The sequence below is a fragment of the Falco cherrug genome, chromosome 16 (assembly GCF_023634085.1).
Source record: "Falco cherrug isolate bFalChe1 chromosome 16, bFalChe1.pri, whole genome shotgun sequence".
NCBI lineage: Eukaryota > Metazoa > Chordata > Aves > Falconiformes > Falconidae > Falco > Falco cherrug.
Window position 1 is genome coordinate 4,632,138 of NC_073712.1, and position 17,171 is coordinate 4,649,308.

The 17,171-nt window shown below is 48.7% G+C and overlaps 1 protein-coding gene across 10 annotated transcripts in view; it reads right to left on the reverse strand.

The window, feature by feature from the left end:
• The window catches only part of ANKS1A (ankyrin repeat and sterile alpha motif domain containing 1A), a 112,153-nt gene that overhangs the window by 43,741 nt on the left and 51,241 nt on the right, over positions 1-17,171 (reverse strand). For 4 of the 10 annotated variants that reach the window (XM_055727949.1, XM_055727947.1, XM_055727944.1 and 1 more), the window contains 2 exons: positions 14,302-14,873; positions 660-707 (listed from right to left, as the gene is read on the reverse strand). In XM_055727949.1, coding sequence (XP_055583924.1) covers positions 660-707; positions 14,302-14,873 — 620 coding nt within the window. Of the gene's footprint in view, positions 1-659; positions 708-14,301; positions 14,874-15,695; positions 16,114-17,171 lie in introns of those variants that run through there. The other 6 variants (XM_055727952.1, XM_055727953.1, XM_055727948.1 and 3 more) reach the window with 3 other exon arrangements.

Sequence of the window (17,171 nt, forward strand, 5' to 3'; positions counted from 1 at the left end):
GCTTTTGCCCCTCCGAAGCAGCAAACGCTCCCCAGCAAAGCCTTAAAATTTCACCGTGCCCTTATGCATCATCGGTACGGAAAGGCCACGCAAGACTGGAGGGAAATACTTGGATGGTGCAAAATAAAAAGCCTCATTTCCAAATAAGCCCAAGGGCTTCGGGTGCTGACTGTTTTATTCCCTTCCATAAGCAGGCACCGAACCCGAGCTGCGGCAGGATTTCTGGGACACTGCCACAACCCTGAGGGCTCGCTGCAGAATTTGGGTCTGGAGGTCAATTCAGTTCAAGCTCCAGAAGTTTAATGGCACGAAGCTTTGAAGATTTATGTCAATTAGCTTCATTACAAGACTTATTTCTAAGCTGGAGCCGCTCTTGTACCTACGACTGTCTGGGATCTTTATCTGAGAGATGTTTACTTCAGTGGATCTTGAAGCCTGGGAGGTTCTTCAGTCTCATGGGATCATTTGGAGCAAGAATCACTTGGTCCCAGCCAAGCTTTCATTATAACCAGTCACCGAGGGGTGGTGGTGGGGAATAAAATAGGTGGGGAGGGAGGGAAGAAAGGAGGCGAGGAGAAAAGCTGTTTGTTCAAGCAGCCCCAGCTCCCTCCAGTCCCTCCCAGCAGCAGAGGAGGCCAAGCGCTTTGCAGATCTCTTACGCTGTGCTGGGACCCGGCTCTGGAGACGCGCGGGGGCTGCTGCCGGCGCTGCTGGGAAAGGCAGAGAGCACAAGAGCATGTTTCGGTGGCAGGTTCAAAGCCCACATCTGCAGCCCCTCTTTGGTCAGAGCTACAACTCTGACCGCTATTTGGCAAGAGCCAGGTAAGCTCCCTCCCATCAGATGCTCGTTACAAAAAAATCCTATTTATTTCCCAGCACTTTTTGCATCCGAAGAGCCAGCGTTCCGCCCGCCCCCACTGCACTCCACGCTTGGATGCCCTCTTCCACCCTTACCCACTTGGACTTTCGCTCTTTCATCCTGCATTATGAAAGAAGAGAAAGTTTTAACTTCGTTTTAAGAAAGGTCAGCTCCTCTGCTGCGGTTCTGGCTGGGAAGCAGCAACGCCAGCTGCAGAACTACGGCCCTAGAGAGGATGGCGCAGGATAAAAGGACTCTCCCCCACCTTTCTGCTTCCTCTAAATGTAGAAAAAGGTTTTCAAAACCCAACTTCTCCCCCCTGCACCGAGGTGACAGGTGCTCAAAAGCTGCAGACAAGAGAACGTGAATGCAGATGGCGACTCGCTCCGCTCCTGATGGGCTGGATGAGTTCCGCTGCCCAGGGCAGGGCGCCACGGTCTGACACTGTGAAAAATTCGCTTCCTTCCCCGCATCCCTTTTCCATGGCTGGATTCAAACTGCAAATGAACTCTGAGTGCCAGGCTGAGTTCACTCATTCCCATCGCACTGCCCTCCCTCGATACAAGAGGGACGTGATGCGTTTTGGGTTCCGAGCCTGGCCCCGACAACTCTGCAGGCAAAACGCCGCGGTGAGGACCCGCAGGTGCTTCTTCAGCGCTAACACACCCGCGCACTTTTCCTCAAAAGCAGGGAATTGCCTTGTGCTATATAAACCCGGAATGAAATAATCACGTGGCGAAGGATTACCTTTCCCAACCCGTGCTTTGCTAACCGTCGGGGTGAGCCAGAGGCGGTCACGGTTATGCACAGTCAAAACTGGATGACAATTAATGCAAAGGGAAATCCTGCTTCATGCCCTCGGCTCTCTACGAAAAGAAAGCATTCTCCCAAGTCACACACCAACTCAAACACCGGGTTGTTGCTGATTTAACCGTTCAGAGGTCGCAAAGGTAAGAACGCAGGGAAAGGACACAAACCTAAAGAGGGGGTGAATGCTTTTAAGCATCCCTGTCCTCCACAAGCGGTCCTCAACTGTACTCTAGAGCACCAAGATGGGGCTGGAAGAGAAGATACCTTGAAAATAGCCTACCCTACAGTTTTTTAGGCTGTTCTTTCCCAGTGGTTAATTATTAAAATACAAAAATACCATGTTTAAATATAGCGCTGCTGTTCAGACTTGGTTATAGCCTGAACACTCAGTTCCGATTTGTTTTGGCTTAACCTGTTTTTTTCCACTGAAGCACCAAGCGTCCATCTCTGAACAGGTTGAGGGGTGGGTTTGGGGTAGGTTTTTAATTATTTTTTTTTTTAATTTATTTTCACACCCACAGAAGTAAAATTGCAAAATAGTTTTGCCTCCCAAATTAACGCAATTGTATCCGTTACTCCTGATCCAGATGGGTAGCAACTCCACGCTATATTTTGGCCAACGATCCCTGAATTCCTACCAGGAAAGGAAACAAATTACGGCAGAGCTGAAATACCCTGGGAGAAGGAAAGGCTGCAAGGATGGGAGACTGTTCTCCATCAAACACCAAAACCAGGGATGCGACGGGAAGGAGTTATAAAGCTCTCACCAGGATTGAAGCACACCAATTTATTTTCACATCTGCCTACATTTTGCTGAAAAATAAAAATACCCCAAAACAAGGAGCTGGGTGCGGCCGGGAGTCATCCCTGGGCTGGGGAAGTGGTGAGCTCTTCCATGCAGGCAGGCAGCCACAAAAACATAGCAACTGGCAATTTACTCCAAAACAGAACTTTATCTTAAAACAAACTACCCTGAGCGCCTGAGTTCTGATTAATGGCAAAAAAGGTATTTGTTTGGAGAAGGACAGCAAAAGCCAAGCCAGCTCGGAGGACACGCTGGATGCTGAGGTTTGCCCTGCTGGCAAGACAGGACCTTTCGACACCGGAGTCCTGCAGAGTAACTCCCCACCTCACAGCGCTCCCGGCAGAAGCCTCACGGCTTTCTACACGAGCAGGATGCAAACCAGCTCCTCTCCTGCAATACCCCCCTGCACCATCAGCAGGGGACCCAGAGATGGGCAGGTCCTGCATCCTCCGTGAAGCCTGTGGTGCCAGGCACCCAAGCCACCAAGAACCCTCCTCCTGGAGACCCTGCAGTGACACCGATCTGCAGACAGCCCTGCCGTGCTTGCTTCCACTCCCCTGCCCTGACAGCCGTGTAGCCGTGGTCTCCATATAAATCTCTCCAATTTTTCCTTCCCCAGAGCCAACGCTGAAAGTTCGGAGCCAGCAAGTCCATTGAGAGATACAGAGGACGATTAAACAAGTCCTGGGGTCTTTTATCTCCAAAATAAAAGACAGCTTCATGCAAGAGGAGCTGTCTGCAGCAACTCATTTGCATGCAGGGAAAGGAAGCTTCATTCAGAAAGCACAAAAAACTGAGCAACACTCCATTAGAGGGACACTCACCCAGGTTTCACTCACCCAGGTTTCAGGGGCATCTTTACCATACTGCAGCTTGCTGGGGCTTGGTAAAACCTCACCTAGGGATGAAAAGCCCTTACATTTACCATCAATATAAACGCACAAGTTTTGTTCTCAGCCTCTGCATGCAGCATCAGTGATTCCCAAGGACAGAGCAAGGTCGTCCTGAGAGAAGAAAAAAAAATAAATATATACACTCGCATGCCAGCGTTCAGATGACCAGATATTGTCGAGAGCTACCGCTGTCCCTACCCCAGAAGGTTTATAAGCAGAGTTTCCCCCTCTCTCCATCCCCTTCAAGAACAAAAGGTGGGCAGAGCATCCAGCTGCTTCGGACAATGATCTGCATTGCTCTTCTGCAGCTCCACAAGCACGACACCCCACATCCCCAACCAAGCTCTGGGCTCCAGGCCCCACAAAACAGCTCTGTTTAGACAAAATGCCTGCTTCCTCACTTCCAAATTAAGGCAGCCAGCCAGGAGGGGAGGTTTGCATGTGTGGAGGAGGTTGGAAGTGTGCCTCAGACACCAGGCTACGTCCACCAGCCTTCCCATGCAGCGCGCGCTCTTTCCAGCACGCACAAACACAAGCGCTTTTGCAGGAAGCTTATTTTTGAAAAACCAAATATTACCATTAAAATCCAGATACGCCTTGATATAAAAAGGAGATATAAAAGGAGAGCCCCTTTTGGGCTTTTATCCTGGGAAAGTAGCTCGTGGAGTTAACTCAGGTGCACCGAAGAAACAGCTCCAATGAAGTGTTTTCTCCTTAAATCACTGTAACAACTCCAGACTTGTTAAATCGGGTAGGAACAGAATGAGATGTAACAGATCGTTTTATTCTATTGCTCTTCGGAGGCTCCTCACTGCTGCATCAGCCCCTGATAGCTGGGCAGCCTGAACGGGGAACCCCATGGTACCATCTAAGCACGATTTAGAGTTTAGGTGTCCCTGTGCACGTGCACATATGTATATGCACACACATCCAACTGCAGCATGTTGCTTCTGGGAACCAAACCAGCAGAAAGTAACTTTGGTTGGTTTTTTTTTTGGTCCCCCTTGGGTGAACTGTTGAACCACGGAAAGCACCTCAAAGGTGACAGCAGCATCCCCAGCTCTGCGACACGGGGGGACTGTCAGCTTGCGTCATCACCAAGAGCGCCTGGGGACGATGTAACGGGGTTTTTCTCCTCAAAAACTCTCCTGCTTGGTGCTTCCTGGGGTTACCTTCCCTTCTGATACAATTTCTGGTACTAGGCACCATTGCCCATCTTCTTCTGCAAGAGCAAGGGAAAACCTGAGCGGGGTCAATGCCTTCTGCTCCCTCTGTGGCTCCTTCCCAAACTGGCAGCTTAGAAATCGCCAGTCCAGAAAATCAGTCCAGAAGCCAGATCACAAGGAAGACACGCTATAGCATGCCTGCACATGCGTCAAAGAAACAGAAACGCTAAGCAGTAAAGTTTATAATTAAATAAAAACATACAGAAACAAATGGCACGCTATCTACCATATGTACGATATTAGTGCATTATAATGACACCCTGCAGCATAAGCATAATTACGAATATATCAGGATTCCCATTATAAATCCTTATTATTAAGGAGTTCATAACCTATTGTACAAACTCGCCTGGGGCTAGAGCTCGGCAGACAAGATAGCAGTTCCAGCAGCATAATTTATTCTTGAAAGCTACTTACAAAGTTTGGTTTAAAGGTTATCAGTATTTTAAATTTCTGCAATTCTGCAAAGTGTCAAGGGTTAGGACTTCATTATTTCTAAGCTTCTACAACAGAGGGATGGGGCAGATTTGATTTAAAATTCTAAAAAAACACCAAAAAAACCTACCAGACAAGCTGCTTCTACAGTTTCAAAACCCCTTTGAGCACAACACCCCCAACGACAAAGTGACCAGGCTCATTACAGCTTAAGGGGTTAGCTCTAAAAAGCAGGGGAGAACAATAAGGGCACCTTGGGTCAACGGGTGATGCTGAGGACACGCAGAACACCTCTGTCAGATCCTTCCATTTTGTACCGATACCACTGTAACACACCCCAAAACCAACAAAGGTAAAAGCAACCAGGAGCTGTATGGCTGCTGGAGAAAGAGGATGGCTCCTGCACACAAAGCCTGACTCTCAACCTTCGGGATCGTAGTTGAAAGTTTGTGTCAGTTCGGAGGAGACTCCAGCCGAACGCGAGATGCTGCTAGCTGTTTCCAACTGTTTTACGGATTTCCTAGTAAACAGCAGCAAGTTATTTTGGGGTTGCTGGGAGGAAAAAGCAAGCAGAGCTATTTAATCACCATTTAGAATTTTCTTTTCTAATTGCTAATGTGTGAAATCATCTCTCAGGAGATGCGGGCTACGGTCCGGAGGGGACGGAAGAGGTCAGCACAAGCAAATGACTCAGGCAGCGATTGCAAAACGGGACCAAAGACCAGCACCATGTGCAAGAGCAACGGACTGAATGAAGAAACAGCTTTAACTAGCCTTTTTGAGCATCTCAAAACTAATATCCAATTTACACCACAACCTCCCATAACTGGCAATAATACTTCTACATTTTCGAAGCTTCTCGGTGCAGCGATAATTGCACTGGCCCAACTCCTCCTGCTTCTCATTTCAAGTCTAGGAAACACACGGCAAAAAGACACCTCAGGCAGCCTTCCCCAGAGAGCCATACCGAAATGAAGTCCACTACATCCGACATGCTGCTTCGCATTTATTAGCTGCATCTGTAAGCACTTGCTGCTCTTCCAGCCCACAGCCCAGCAAAGCGAGGCACGGCGAGCACCCCGGGGCGCCCGCTGAACTCCCTGCGGCTTCCAAGGGTTTTGCAGATCTGCAATAATTAAGGTTTGACATGACAATAGCACGGATAACAACAGAGGGGCCAAAGCCAACAGAAAAGGCGGCAGCTTTTCTAAAAGCCAACACGATGCAGGCTCGAAAGACCACTGTGATTAGGGCACTCGCAGGCAGTGGGCAAGCCAAGAAGATGCTGCGTGCAGACGTTCAGCCGGGAGACAATATAGCAGGTGCTGTTTCAACAAGCAGTTAGGTCCAGCCTGCTTCCCAGTTTATCCTGCTGATGGAAGAGACAAGCCAGCTAAGGCATTTTCCCCAGAAAAGGCTTTGGTTAATAGATACCTGACATTACTAACTGATACTGCATCCCTGAGGGTGGAAGCAAGGCTGCTCAGACCCTCGGAGCAGAGGGATGGCTGGATCGCAGCATCCACCTGAAAGGGACGGAGTTGCAAATGTTAAGAGCAGGAGGAAGAGGATCTGGGACAATACCTGCTGGCTCCTTAGCGCCACTGTAGTCCTGAGAAATTTGGACGTGGGCCATGAATCTCATTTCTAGATTGGTGACAGCACATAAACCATTTCTGGTTTGGTTTATGGTGCTTCAGCTGACTGTCTCGACATCGCTATCCCATAGAGCAGAAGCCTCGTATTTCATCGCTCAATATATTCTGCGTATACAAAAGATACCAGCCTGTGTTATGAGCTCAGCATAACAAATACCAAAGGCCTGGAAAAGATAATGCTCAATTTATTAAATCAAAGCTAAACTACAAAAGCCAGCCAGTTGTTCGAGGCACATTTCAACACTTGAAGTTCAGAGTTCCCATTCTCTAGCCTCCTCCAGCAGCGCGTGCTTTCCACGCACAACGCAAGGACTCATGAAATGTGTTATTTATTTCAAGATGTTCTGCAACTGGTCAGTAGTGATAAAGGCACACATTTTTCTGGCTTCAAATGGTCTCCGAGAAACTCATTTCGATCAGGCTCAGGGACTGGTGCTTCACGCCACCCTCCACTCTGTGTTTCTGTACAAATCCCCGAATTACAAATCTGAACACATACTGACAGGAAAGGTACTTCGGGTATAAATTTGTATTTCACAACCGGTGTGTGGTGGATCTGCAGTTTCAGAGCCCTCCAAACATTCCTTGTTGACACACGCCCAGTAAAATTCCACATGAACACGACAAGACAGCCTGTCAAACGTGACAATGCATCTGCTCGTAAGAGCGAGACTGCTGGACTCCGTTCATACTCGCATCCTCACACAAAGCCAAAAATGACGTCAGGCTCTCGGTGCAAAGGTTTTCTCCAGCTTGTAGGGTACAACACAGCATGGTGGAGACTTGAGATAGAGCTCCAGAAACATTCTTTTAAAAAATAAAAGCTTCTGAAGTACTGCAAGACATGATGTAAAGTGGAAGAGAACATAATGAAAGACTGAATTTAGTAAGGACACTGAAGCCAGACATTTCTGTTCCTGAAAAAAAAAAAAAAAAGTGTCCCAAAACCACTAATGATCACAAGATGGTTACATAACTAAAATATCCATCAGAGCAGGAATAATTTGCATAGAAGAATTAAAAGCTTCCAATTCAGAAATACTGAGTTAATGCACTTGAAAAGTTAACACGTAGCAGCAGCGGACTGAAATCGTGATATTATTCTAGCACACTGGATGCACACAGACTAATTTAGATCTGTCTTCAGCCTGTAATTGGTGACCCTATAAATAAGGGGAGAAAGAAATCATTGTGCATTTAGATCTGTATTGAGGGCACTTTCACAAATCCTTCTGAAGCGTGGATGGAAGCCTCCTTCCCCGCACAGGCATGGTAAGACGCAACGTCGCATCGTATTTTGCAAACCTGCTTTTGGGAAAAGCCACCCCTGACACCTGTCCAGTTTCAGATGAATTGATATGATTCAAAGAGCTGGCAAATATAATTCTTCAAGCTAAACAAAGAAATAAGCTACACTTGTCCTTACATTCGCCTTTCAGACCAGAACACCAACCAATTTTACCTATAAAACTGGTAAATGGACGTAAATTGGCTTGGATCTGCTTAGTTCGGCATCGGTTTATAATTTTAACAGGCTGGCCATTTGCAATAGGGACAAAGCAAACCTGTATCACGGAAAGACAAAAGCTTTCACTTCAAAAAATTAATCAGGATGGAGGAAATCTCACCGCTGGGGGCAAAGGGAAAAGAGTTTTGACACAAGGGATGATGTAAGAATTCCTGACCTTAGCACAGGAAAAACAAGAGGAAACATTGGGATCTGGAGATAATAGAATAATCAGCCCTGATTTGATTAAAATCCTGATGGACACGCTTGTTTAGTATAGCAGAACTCAGAACAAGAACACCGACCACATTGCTGCTTTTCCCTTAAACAAATAAAATCATTAAACATTTCGAACAGACCAAGGGAAAACTGGAATGAGAGCTTAGAAACAAGGGTCAGCTCTTGGAAAAGCACGCCGAGCACACCTCCCTGAGAAGGGGCAGGAGCCAAACCCAGGGCAAGGGAACTGTGAAGATTTAAACACCTGAACCAAAATAACCATTTCCTAAAGGCTGCTGGCAAGCAAGGAAGGAGCCTTGTGACCCACGTGGCTGGGATGTCCTCGGACCATGCAGGACCATGCAAAGGCACAGGATGAAGCCAGTGATGCCACCCGTGGCCAGCCCATGTGCCGTAGGTGGCATGGACACGGAGAGGCTGAACATGCGGTCTTCTCAACTGTGTTTTTCACTCCAAACACCACTATTTCGATCTACAGCTCGGGCCATTGGGGAGCCTGACGGCAGGTAAGCTGCAGGAGCTTGTCAGAACAAAACCCACTGGGCTTTTACAAGATGCAGTTTCACCAGGCACAAAAATAGCAGCTCTCCCCCTGAATAACAAGGGAAATATTTGCATTTTCTTTCAAAGCCAGCTCACAGCTCTGAATTTCAACTTCTGGGCTTCTTTTAAGCCAATGGCAGGTTTTGCATCAAGAGCTTTCTTTTAAAGTTTCACATTGCAATGCAAATGTTCTTAATCCTCAACTGTAAGCCTGTAATTAAGGCACTAATTCCGCTAGGTACTTAAGCACCCAAGCAGTCCTGACAAGGTTAATGGAGCTCAAGTATTTAAAGGCACCCCAACAGCTGCCACAACCCCGAAGGACTTGCTCCCCATCTCTTCAAAACCTCTGATGGAAGGCAAGGAGAGATGTGCCACTTGCTCCTGGCACCCACCCTTCTGTGACATTAAGACCCCCAAAATGGCCCAGCGACAGGTGAAACACCACATCCAGAGTTACTGCCAAGGGGAGAGAAATCCTTCCGCAGCGACAGTGAAACACGGAGCAGCCCCACAATTATTCACAGCGGATGATGGTTGTCCAGCACCATAATTAGCTACAGAATATTCATTAATTCTTCAACTAATTCACTTGGGGGGGGTTGGGGAGAAATGCAAAATGGTAGACTGTGTATCTCCTTTTTTCTAAATAAAGCTAAAGTGCATGTTTTATTCAGTTCCCCAAGTTTCTTTTGAAGGAGGTTTAATCTCTTCCTAGAAGAGCTGAAGCCAGAACACAAAGCAGCCACCTCATTTTGTGAAATTGATGCTGGAACCTCTCAGCCCAACGTTCATTACAAATTCAGCATTGGAGCCACTTACTTGATAGCAGACAGCTGGAAGCAGAGGATTAAGGAATGTCAGGAGCCAGGTCTGAGGCCAATTCTCAGTAGCCTGCCTCCTCCTCTGCCCCTCAACGCTTAACACATCATTTCTCTTACCATCAGCAACCCCCCGAGAAGAACAGCCAACTCCAACAGCACCCTGCTTCCACTCCAGACATCCCTGCTCAGTCTGGTGACGCTGGATTGCACGGACGAGTCTCCTGCATCAAAACCAACCACACCGAAATCCTCAAAAATCCACCCCCCACCCCCTACCCTGGAGTGGGGTGTCCTGGCTGCGCAGGCAGGAGGACGGGGTACGGAGCAGAAATGAACAGCGGAGATAACGGCAGGAGCAGCAGCGCATCGGAAGCCTTTTATAAAGGCACTAAACGGAAAATCCTACAGCTGAGACGCATCTCTGCGTTTTGCCAAAGCCAAACATCTTCCCTCTTCTTCCTCCTCTACAAACACAGCCCGTTTATCTGCTATTTGCATTTAGGGGTTTTCACTTCATCACCTCGCCCGGTGCTGCGTGAAGCGCGGCTGCACAGGACATCGCTTTTATCAACCTGCCAGCACCTAAGGGACAGAAAGCATTTGTCACAGCCCGACTTCCTCGCAAGCCCCACCCCCCCCCCCCTCAGTTTTTAGAGGACTCTTTTACAACATCCCCAAGCCCAGCCATCATTCCTCCTGGGGAAGACTACAGCCCACAAATTATTCTCACTGTCAGGAAGCTGCTTCCTCAGCAGAGCTGGGGTAGCTCAGTGAGTGACCGTGATAAAGTTTTACTTCGTCTTGGTCAGGTTCTCTTCTTCAGCAAATGGATAAAAGGACACAGAACAAAACACAAGAGAAGCTGGGGCAGGGGGAGACAGAAATGTTCGACACCTAAACCTGGCTGAGAGTGATTAGATAGCACAGGCTCAGAATAAAGCGAAGTTATTGCAGATTAGTTTTTGTTAAACAGCTCACTATTCGTATTAGACGTGCATATGTTGCTTCCAAAGAGACCTGAAATAGCTTATCAGGAGAGAAATCTGTTCAGCCCCTCCTGGATCCCACCCTGGGGGTGGGAGGTTTCCAGGGGACTCCAGTGCCGTTCTGCGTGACGCAAGGTTTGCTACGGCAGCGTGTGTGCACCAACCCAGGCAGACGCGCAGGGCTGGAGCTACTCCACGGAGGAGGAAGGCCGAGCAGATGCGAATTAATCCGCCCTGGAAAGGGTGCTGGCAGCCAAGCCGGGCGCCAAGAGGCCCCTTCCTCCTGCAGGAGTGCAAACAGAGTTTATTCTCCTATACAAAATTCATAGTGAGCTGCCACTGCTTTGTGCTCATCTCCCGTCCGCTAAATATTTATGAGCCGATGACGAAAACCAAATTTATCACTTTAGCCCTCAGCCCTGTTTGGAAGGATTCAAATATTTATGCTGACTAGGAGCTCTACCCCCCCCCTCGCACGCTTCTTCCCCACCTCGCTTCCCACTCAAGCGCTGGATTGAGCACTTCTGGTCCTCGCCCCTCTCCCTGGGCAACACAGCGCTGTTGGATTTAATTTCTCCAGCTTGTTCACAAGGAGTTTCTGTGGGACAGCAGCCGGGGAGGACACCACGTGCAGGTTCACGCTCCTGGGAAGGAGCCAGTGGGTCAGGGGGCAGCTGGGACAAGCCCAACAGACCCCCTGGCAGCCCGGAGCACAACGCAGCACTGCCGGCATCTGTTATTTGGGCAGATCCTTGGAGCAGGGGAACTGCGACTGGGAACAGGGATGAGTTTTGCCAAGTGAATCATTTCTTCCCCATCCCACCCTTCTGGCAAAGCCGGCACCACCTTCCACTTCCAACAAAGGGCATCGGCAGCGCTTGGCTGGGGAAGGGACGTGATCCTTCGCTTCCAAGCAGCCTGCACTTCCCTGCCACGGCGCGACTAGCCGAGCAGAGTCATTCCTGGCCCAGAGTGATGCTAGCTCAGCCTCTGCCACGGATCCCATCTGTCCACGACACAAACGGGTCCCTCCCCAAGTCCCCAGCACCCCGAACAGACACACCTCCTGCTGGCAAGGCCAGTGGGCAAAAGCCTCAGCTTGTTTGCTACAGCTGTGTGTGGCTTAGAGCAGCGCACGGATCACTTTCCTCCTCAGTTGCCTGCATAAAGACTATCGAAATTAAGAGAATAATGCATATAAATCTGCCATTGTTTCCCCTCAACAGAGAGGAAGAGCCAAATCATTGCTAACAGGGGTGGCTCAACAGGGTTTTATATTAGCCTGGTAAATTCAGAGGCTGCAAGTTGCATCTAATTCAGAGCAGCTGCATTATCCCATTCAGGGAACTAATTAAACTTCCAACAACAGCACTACATTTACGTTGAAATCTCATTGTTGCCATCATGACCAGCTAGATCAGCCCCTTTCTGCGCATACAAATCACTGCAAAAAACCCCAAGTGTTCCCCACAGATGCATCTTTCCCATTTCTTAACAGCCATAGGAGTCTAATTTAGAATATTTTATAGCAAGAACTGCCCTGGCCATATAAACTACTATCAGCAGCTCCATTTTATGCTGCTTCTACAGAAAATAGCTCTGCCCCGTGAACTGTGCCCCTCCTGACGACAGCATCAGACTGCAACTGTTGCACCAGAAGTCAGAGCGAGACCCCAAATGCCTCCATACAGCCTTTACGATATGAAAGGGCAAGTCAGGTTAAAGGCAGTGAATCACCAGCTGCTGCCTTGTCTCCTTTCTTACAAGAAAAATTTCACTTCACAGAGTGTTTTTTCAGTGGGAACAAGCACATTCTGCAAAAAGAGGCCATTGCCATCTCGCAGATGGGGAAACTGAGGCAGGGAGGAGAAACCTCTGTCCAGCATCGTTGAAGCTGGTCTGTGAAAGCCAAGGGACCCCAAGGCAAATCACTGCTCTAGGCACAGGAGGGTACTACCAGATTAAAGCAATTCCACAAAACGGTTAAATTATGCCAGAAGCCAGGCAAATAAAACAGTCAGGTTTTGATAGTACAATTTAAAAAAAAAAAAAGTTAGACCTGCCCCATTGCAGCCAGATGTGAATTTTTCACATTCTTCCTCTGATTTCCTCACCTAACGTAACGGGAAGGAAAAGCAGATTTTCCTCTTGTGGCTTGTTTAGGCTGACAGTGGGTGGAAATGATGTTTTTTGTTTACGCGCGGGGAAGCAGATCTGCGGGTTCATTTCTCTGAGCAGAGGAAGCACAGGCACACCAACACTTGACCTCTGCTACCGGTAAAGTCCTGCTGCACTGTAAAACCAGAGGCTTCTTCCCTTTCCATGTTTGCTGTAAACAGTTTGGTTAGGCTTGAAAAGGACAGCAAAAATTACCCAGCCCTTTCTAACAAGCCTGCTGCTGTAGAATCTTTCATTAACAGGCAGGGTACAACTCACCCAGGTAATTAACAGCAATGCCTCTACAACCAGAACAGCTACAGAAGAAAATAGATGTATTTGGCAACCCTGGACCACTGCAGGGAGCGAGAGGAGCAGAACATGAACTGAAGGATGGGCTCGTACCTAGGAGGTGCTTTTAGCATCTCTGAATACTTCCCCCTTCCACCAAAGATGATTTTCTCTCCGAGTCAGGCAGCTGAGCACCAGTCAGCGCACGCAGGACAGGCGAGCAGGGGCACGACCGTCCCAGGGGTTTACACGCCCGGCACACACCGCTCCACACCCCCAGCACCACGCCAGGGGTTTTATTTCCTTTCAGTGTACAAAGAGTGGTTCATCCGAGCTTATCTCTTCCGCAGCGCTGCTGCTCTACCAGCAGAGAATCATCTCCAAAGAATGTTTCAGTAATGCTGCGGTGCTGAATTTCAGAGGGACACTTAATCTCGCCCGAGTGGTTCACTAGGGCCAACTTTCTGAGCATGAAATATTTAACTATCCATGGGCCTCCTGTACTACAATAAAGTGACTTCTAACAAGCCTCTGAAATAAATATGTGAAGAGGAAAGTGGGAGCTATTAAATGCACCAGACACAGCCTAACTACTTTTTCCTTCCATCCCCGTGAACTCAGGACACTGCTTACCCCCCAGCAGCGGGGACCCAGAACCAAAACGTCTCCTCTGGATGCTGGGAGAGTCCACAGGGGAAGAATTTGGAAGAGGAGGTCAACACAAAGATTTGTCAGGGAGCACCGTTACCAGCTCTCCCTCATAAGGTTTTGCATGCCCAAAGTATCTGGCTTGCCTAAAAAAATCAAGCCCTGTATTTGAGCAACCTCAAAAACTTGGGAAAGCCCCTCACTCCTTGCAATTCTGCTTCTCCCCCACTCCAATTAACCCTATCTCTTGGCCTTTCACACCTGAAAGAGTTACAACTGAGCATTTAATGCAATGTAAGAGTTTGTAAAACTAATGAAAACCACCCAGGACCCCCTCTAAAGGCCAGTGTGATAGAGAGGAGCTCGCGCCGTGCGGATTCACTCCCGGCACAGCAGCTCTTAAGCAAAGCCAGCCTTACCTCATCCCACTCCGAAGCAAAGGACGGGGACTTCTCCAGCCTCTTCTTCCCAGTGCTGCAGTTGGAGAGCGATTCGCTCCGGCTCCCCATGGCATCGTCCTCTGTTGGAGAGCAGGTCAGAAGATCGGAGTCCGATTTAGACAAGCTGCGGCTGAGTTTGAGCTCGGCTTTGGGCTTGCTCCCTGGGTGGGCTCTGCCCACAGCTCTGTCCCCCTCTTCCTCAGCACCACCGGGGTGCTGTAGCATGTGGGGCGTGACTACAGTCTCAGGATCCGCCCGGTTGATGTGCGTGTGCTGGACAGTTGCGTAGACTACTTTCTGGTTTTGGTCCGGAGAGCTGGTCCGTACTGATCCAGAGGCAGAGAAGTCAGCATCCTCCAGCTGCATAGCAGGTGGGTGGCTTGTAGCTTCCGTGCCTCCTTTCTCCGTGGAAGAAACGAGCCTGAAAGGGTCCTCGCTTATCTCACAGATCGGGGAAGAACCGTGAAGCAATCCTGAAAACTGCTCTGGAACCTGGATGTCCTGGCCGTCGGCAGAGTCCTGGCTGCGGCTGCCGCTGCTCCTCCTGTGGTCTTCAAGGGGACGAAAATGAAGGGGGGGGGAATTAAAAACATGGAAGAAGCAGCATAATTCCAGCTCTCCCCCTGCCCTCCCTCAGCAAGGGAGGGAGAGATAAAGAGAGAACAGTTCAGTATTGTTCTGCATGCTCAACTTGTACCCAAAGTCATGGCATTTATGAAATTCCAAACACTGGCTGATTTATGCAATCTGGCAGCGCTCCTTGTTGTTTTATTCCTGTTAACACTAACTATCAGGCCTTGCTATATAAGGCTAAGAGAAGTGCTAACTATATCCTGCAGAGAGAGCAAGTGAGGTAGGAGAAGCAGAGACAGAGGCTCCTGGAACATCTGATACATTTCCATAAAGGCCAAAGTGTTATTTAGAGCAGCGCTCCCTGCTCTTGGCACGAGCCGCAGGGTGGGAAAGCTGCTGGACCGTAATCAACCTGCAAGTTCCAAAATCCATTCCCCAAAAAAAACCCACTGCTTTCCTCCCTAGCGGTTTCCCAGTCTAACCTCTCCTCTTTACTCAGGGGAGAGAAATAAACAGTTGATGCAATTAAAAAAAAAAAAAAAAAACAACAACAAAAAAACCCAAAAAAACAAACTTCATCAAAAAGTCTCTTCTCTTGCAAGCAACGGCTCAACACGGAATGGTCTGATCTACTAACGCAGTGAGCTGCGAGGAGTACCGGCTGTCCCAGAAACATGACACGGCTCCTCAGCCACTCCTGCACCAACGTCTTTAATATCAGGTACCAGGGTCCTGCATAAATCATGAATAATTGACTGATCCCAATTGCCAAGTGTGTACACAGACACACGCGTACTCACCCGGGTCACATGTGAATGGGCGCTGGAACTGTCAAAGCAGAATTTTGGAAAGCTAAGAAATAAAATTTCTGTTTACAAAGGATTCCTACGCCCGCACATAACTGTTTGACCAATTTTAACCGCTTCCATTTACTGCTGAGGAAACACTCTTCAGTCCGAGGACTGCAAAACGCCACTGCAAAGGAACACCAGAGCAAAGCACCCCAATAACCTGGCTCTGAAACGCAAGGAGGATGTTTAGATGTGAAGAGGAAATCGCCTGCTTTGCAAGACAGCAGCTCTCGGAAGCCAAGGCAAAGGAATCCTCATCTCAGTGAGGCACAACACACTAATGAATTTACTTATCTTGAACTAAAAGCAGCCTATTAGCAACAACAGTGTGATCAACTCCTTCCCCCCGAGCATCCTTTCCAGCGCTAACCTCGACCAGGTCGTTCTCAAACACTAACACCCATCTGGTTTTGTGGTCTGTCCTCGCACCAGAAATGAGGCAGGAAAGGACGGAATTAAGTCATTTGTCTTTGCACGCCGCTTCAGAGCCCGGGGTCTCATATGCCCCGTGTTGGACGAGCCCAGCTAGTCCCTCTCACAGGCATGTGTTTACTGCACAGAAATGCTAAAAGCAGCTTGCTCCCTTGGCAGCTGAGTCAGGAACAGCCAAAGCCTGAACGGAGGTTGACTGCCAGGGCAGCGCGCCCGCAGAGCTCGCTGCTCGCTGGGCTCAAGTGATGCAAGGGCTTAGTTCATCCTGGATCCTGCGAGTTAAAAGATTCCGGGACAATGAAGTAGTTGTTGATTATCTTGCATGGGCACATTCACCACAAGTTCTGAATTTGCCAAGGGGGAGGCATATCTCCCGGGGGCAGGTGGTGTCACCAGCATCATTCCTAACGCTGCTTGCAGAGAGCCAACAGCAGCACCCTGGCAGAACATCCCGAGACCAGACTACGGTCAGTTACTTTGCCTAAAGTTATGATGCTGTAATGCTGGAGAGAAACCTCAGAAGCGATCAGACATGCTGCATTCCTAGGACAGACCCATATTAGTAAGAAAAAGCTACTGAGCCGCTAAGGGGGACACAGCACTGACAGGACAGTCACGTTAACCTGATGGGGAGGACAAAGCTTTTGCAAAATCAACAGCCTTTCTTCTCAAACCTTTCCTTCTTTGGATATCAATTCTTCCGTGCCTCGGCTTAACCTTTCCTGACATTTCTGCTGAAGGCAGAGAGGCGGCTGGTGAAAGTTTATGCCACGTGCTGGAACACTTGAGTCCAGCCAGAACAAAGTGCTCCAAATCCAGTTCCAGAGCCTCACAAAAGGGCTCCTGTTGCACAGAAATCACAGCCACCCATTCATTCTCCAGCCGACCAAGGACTTCGAAATGCAAGGGAGCTGCCAGAGGAGGAAGGGCTGAAGCAAGGAAAGGAGCCCTTGCTCAGAAGATGCGAGGAACATCTTGAAGGAGACGTTTCAG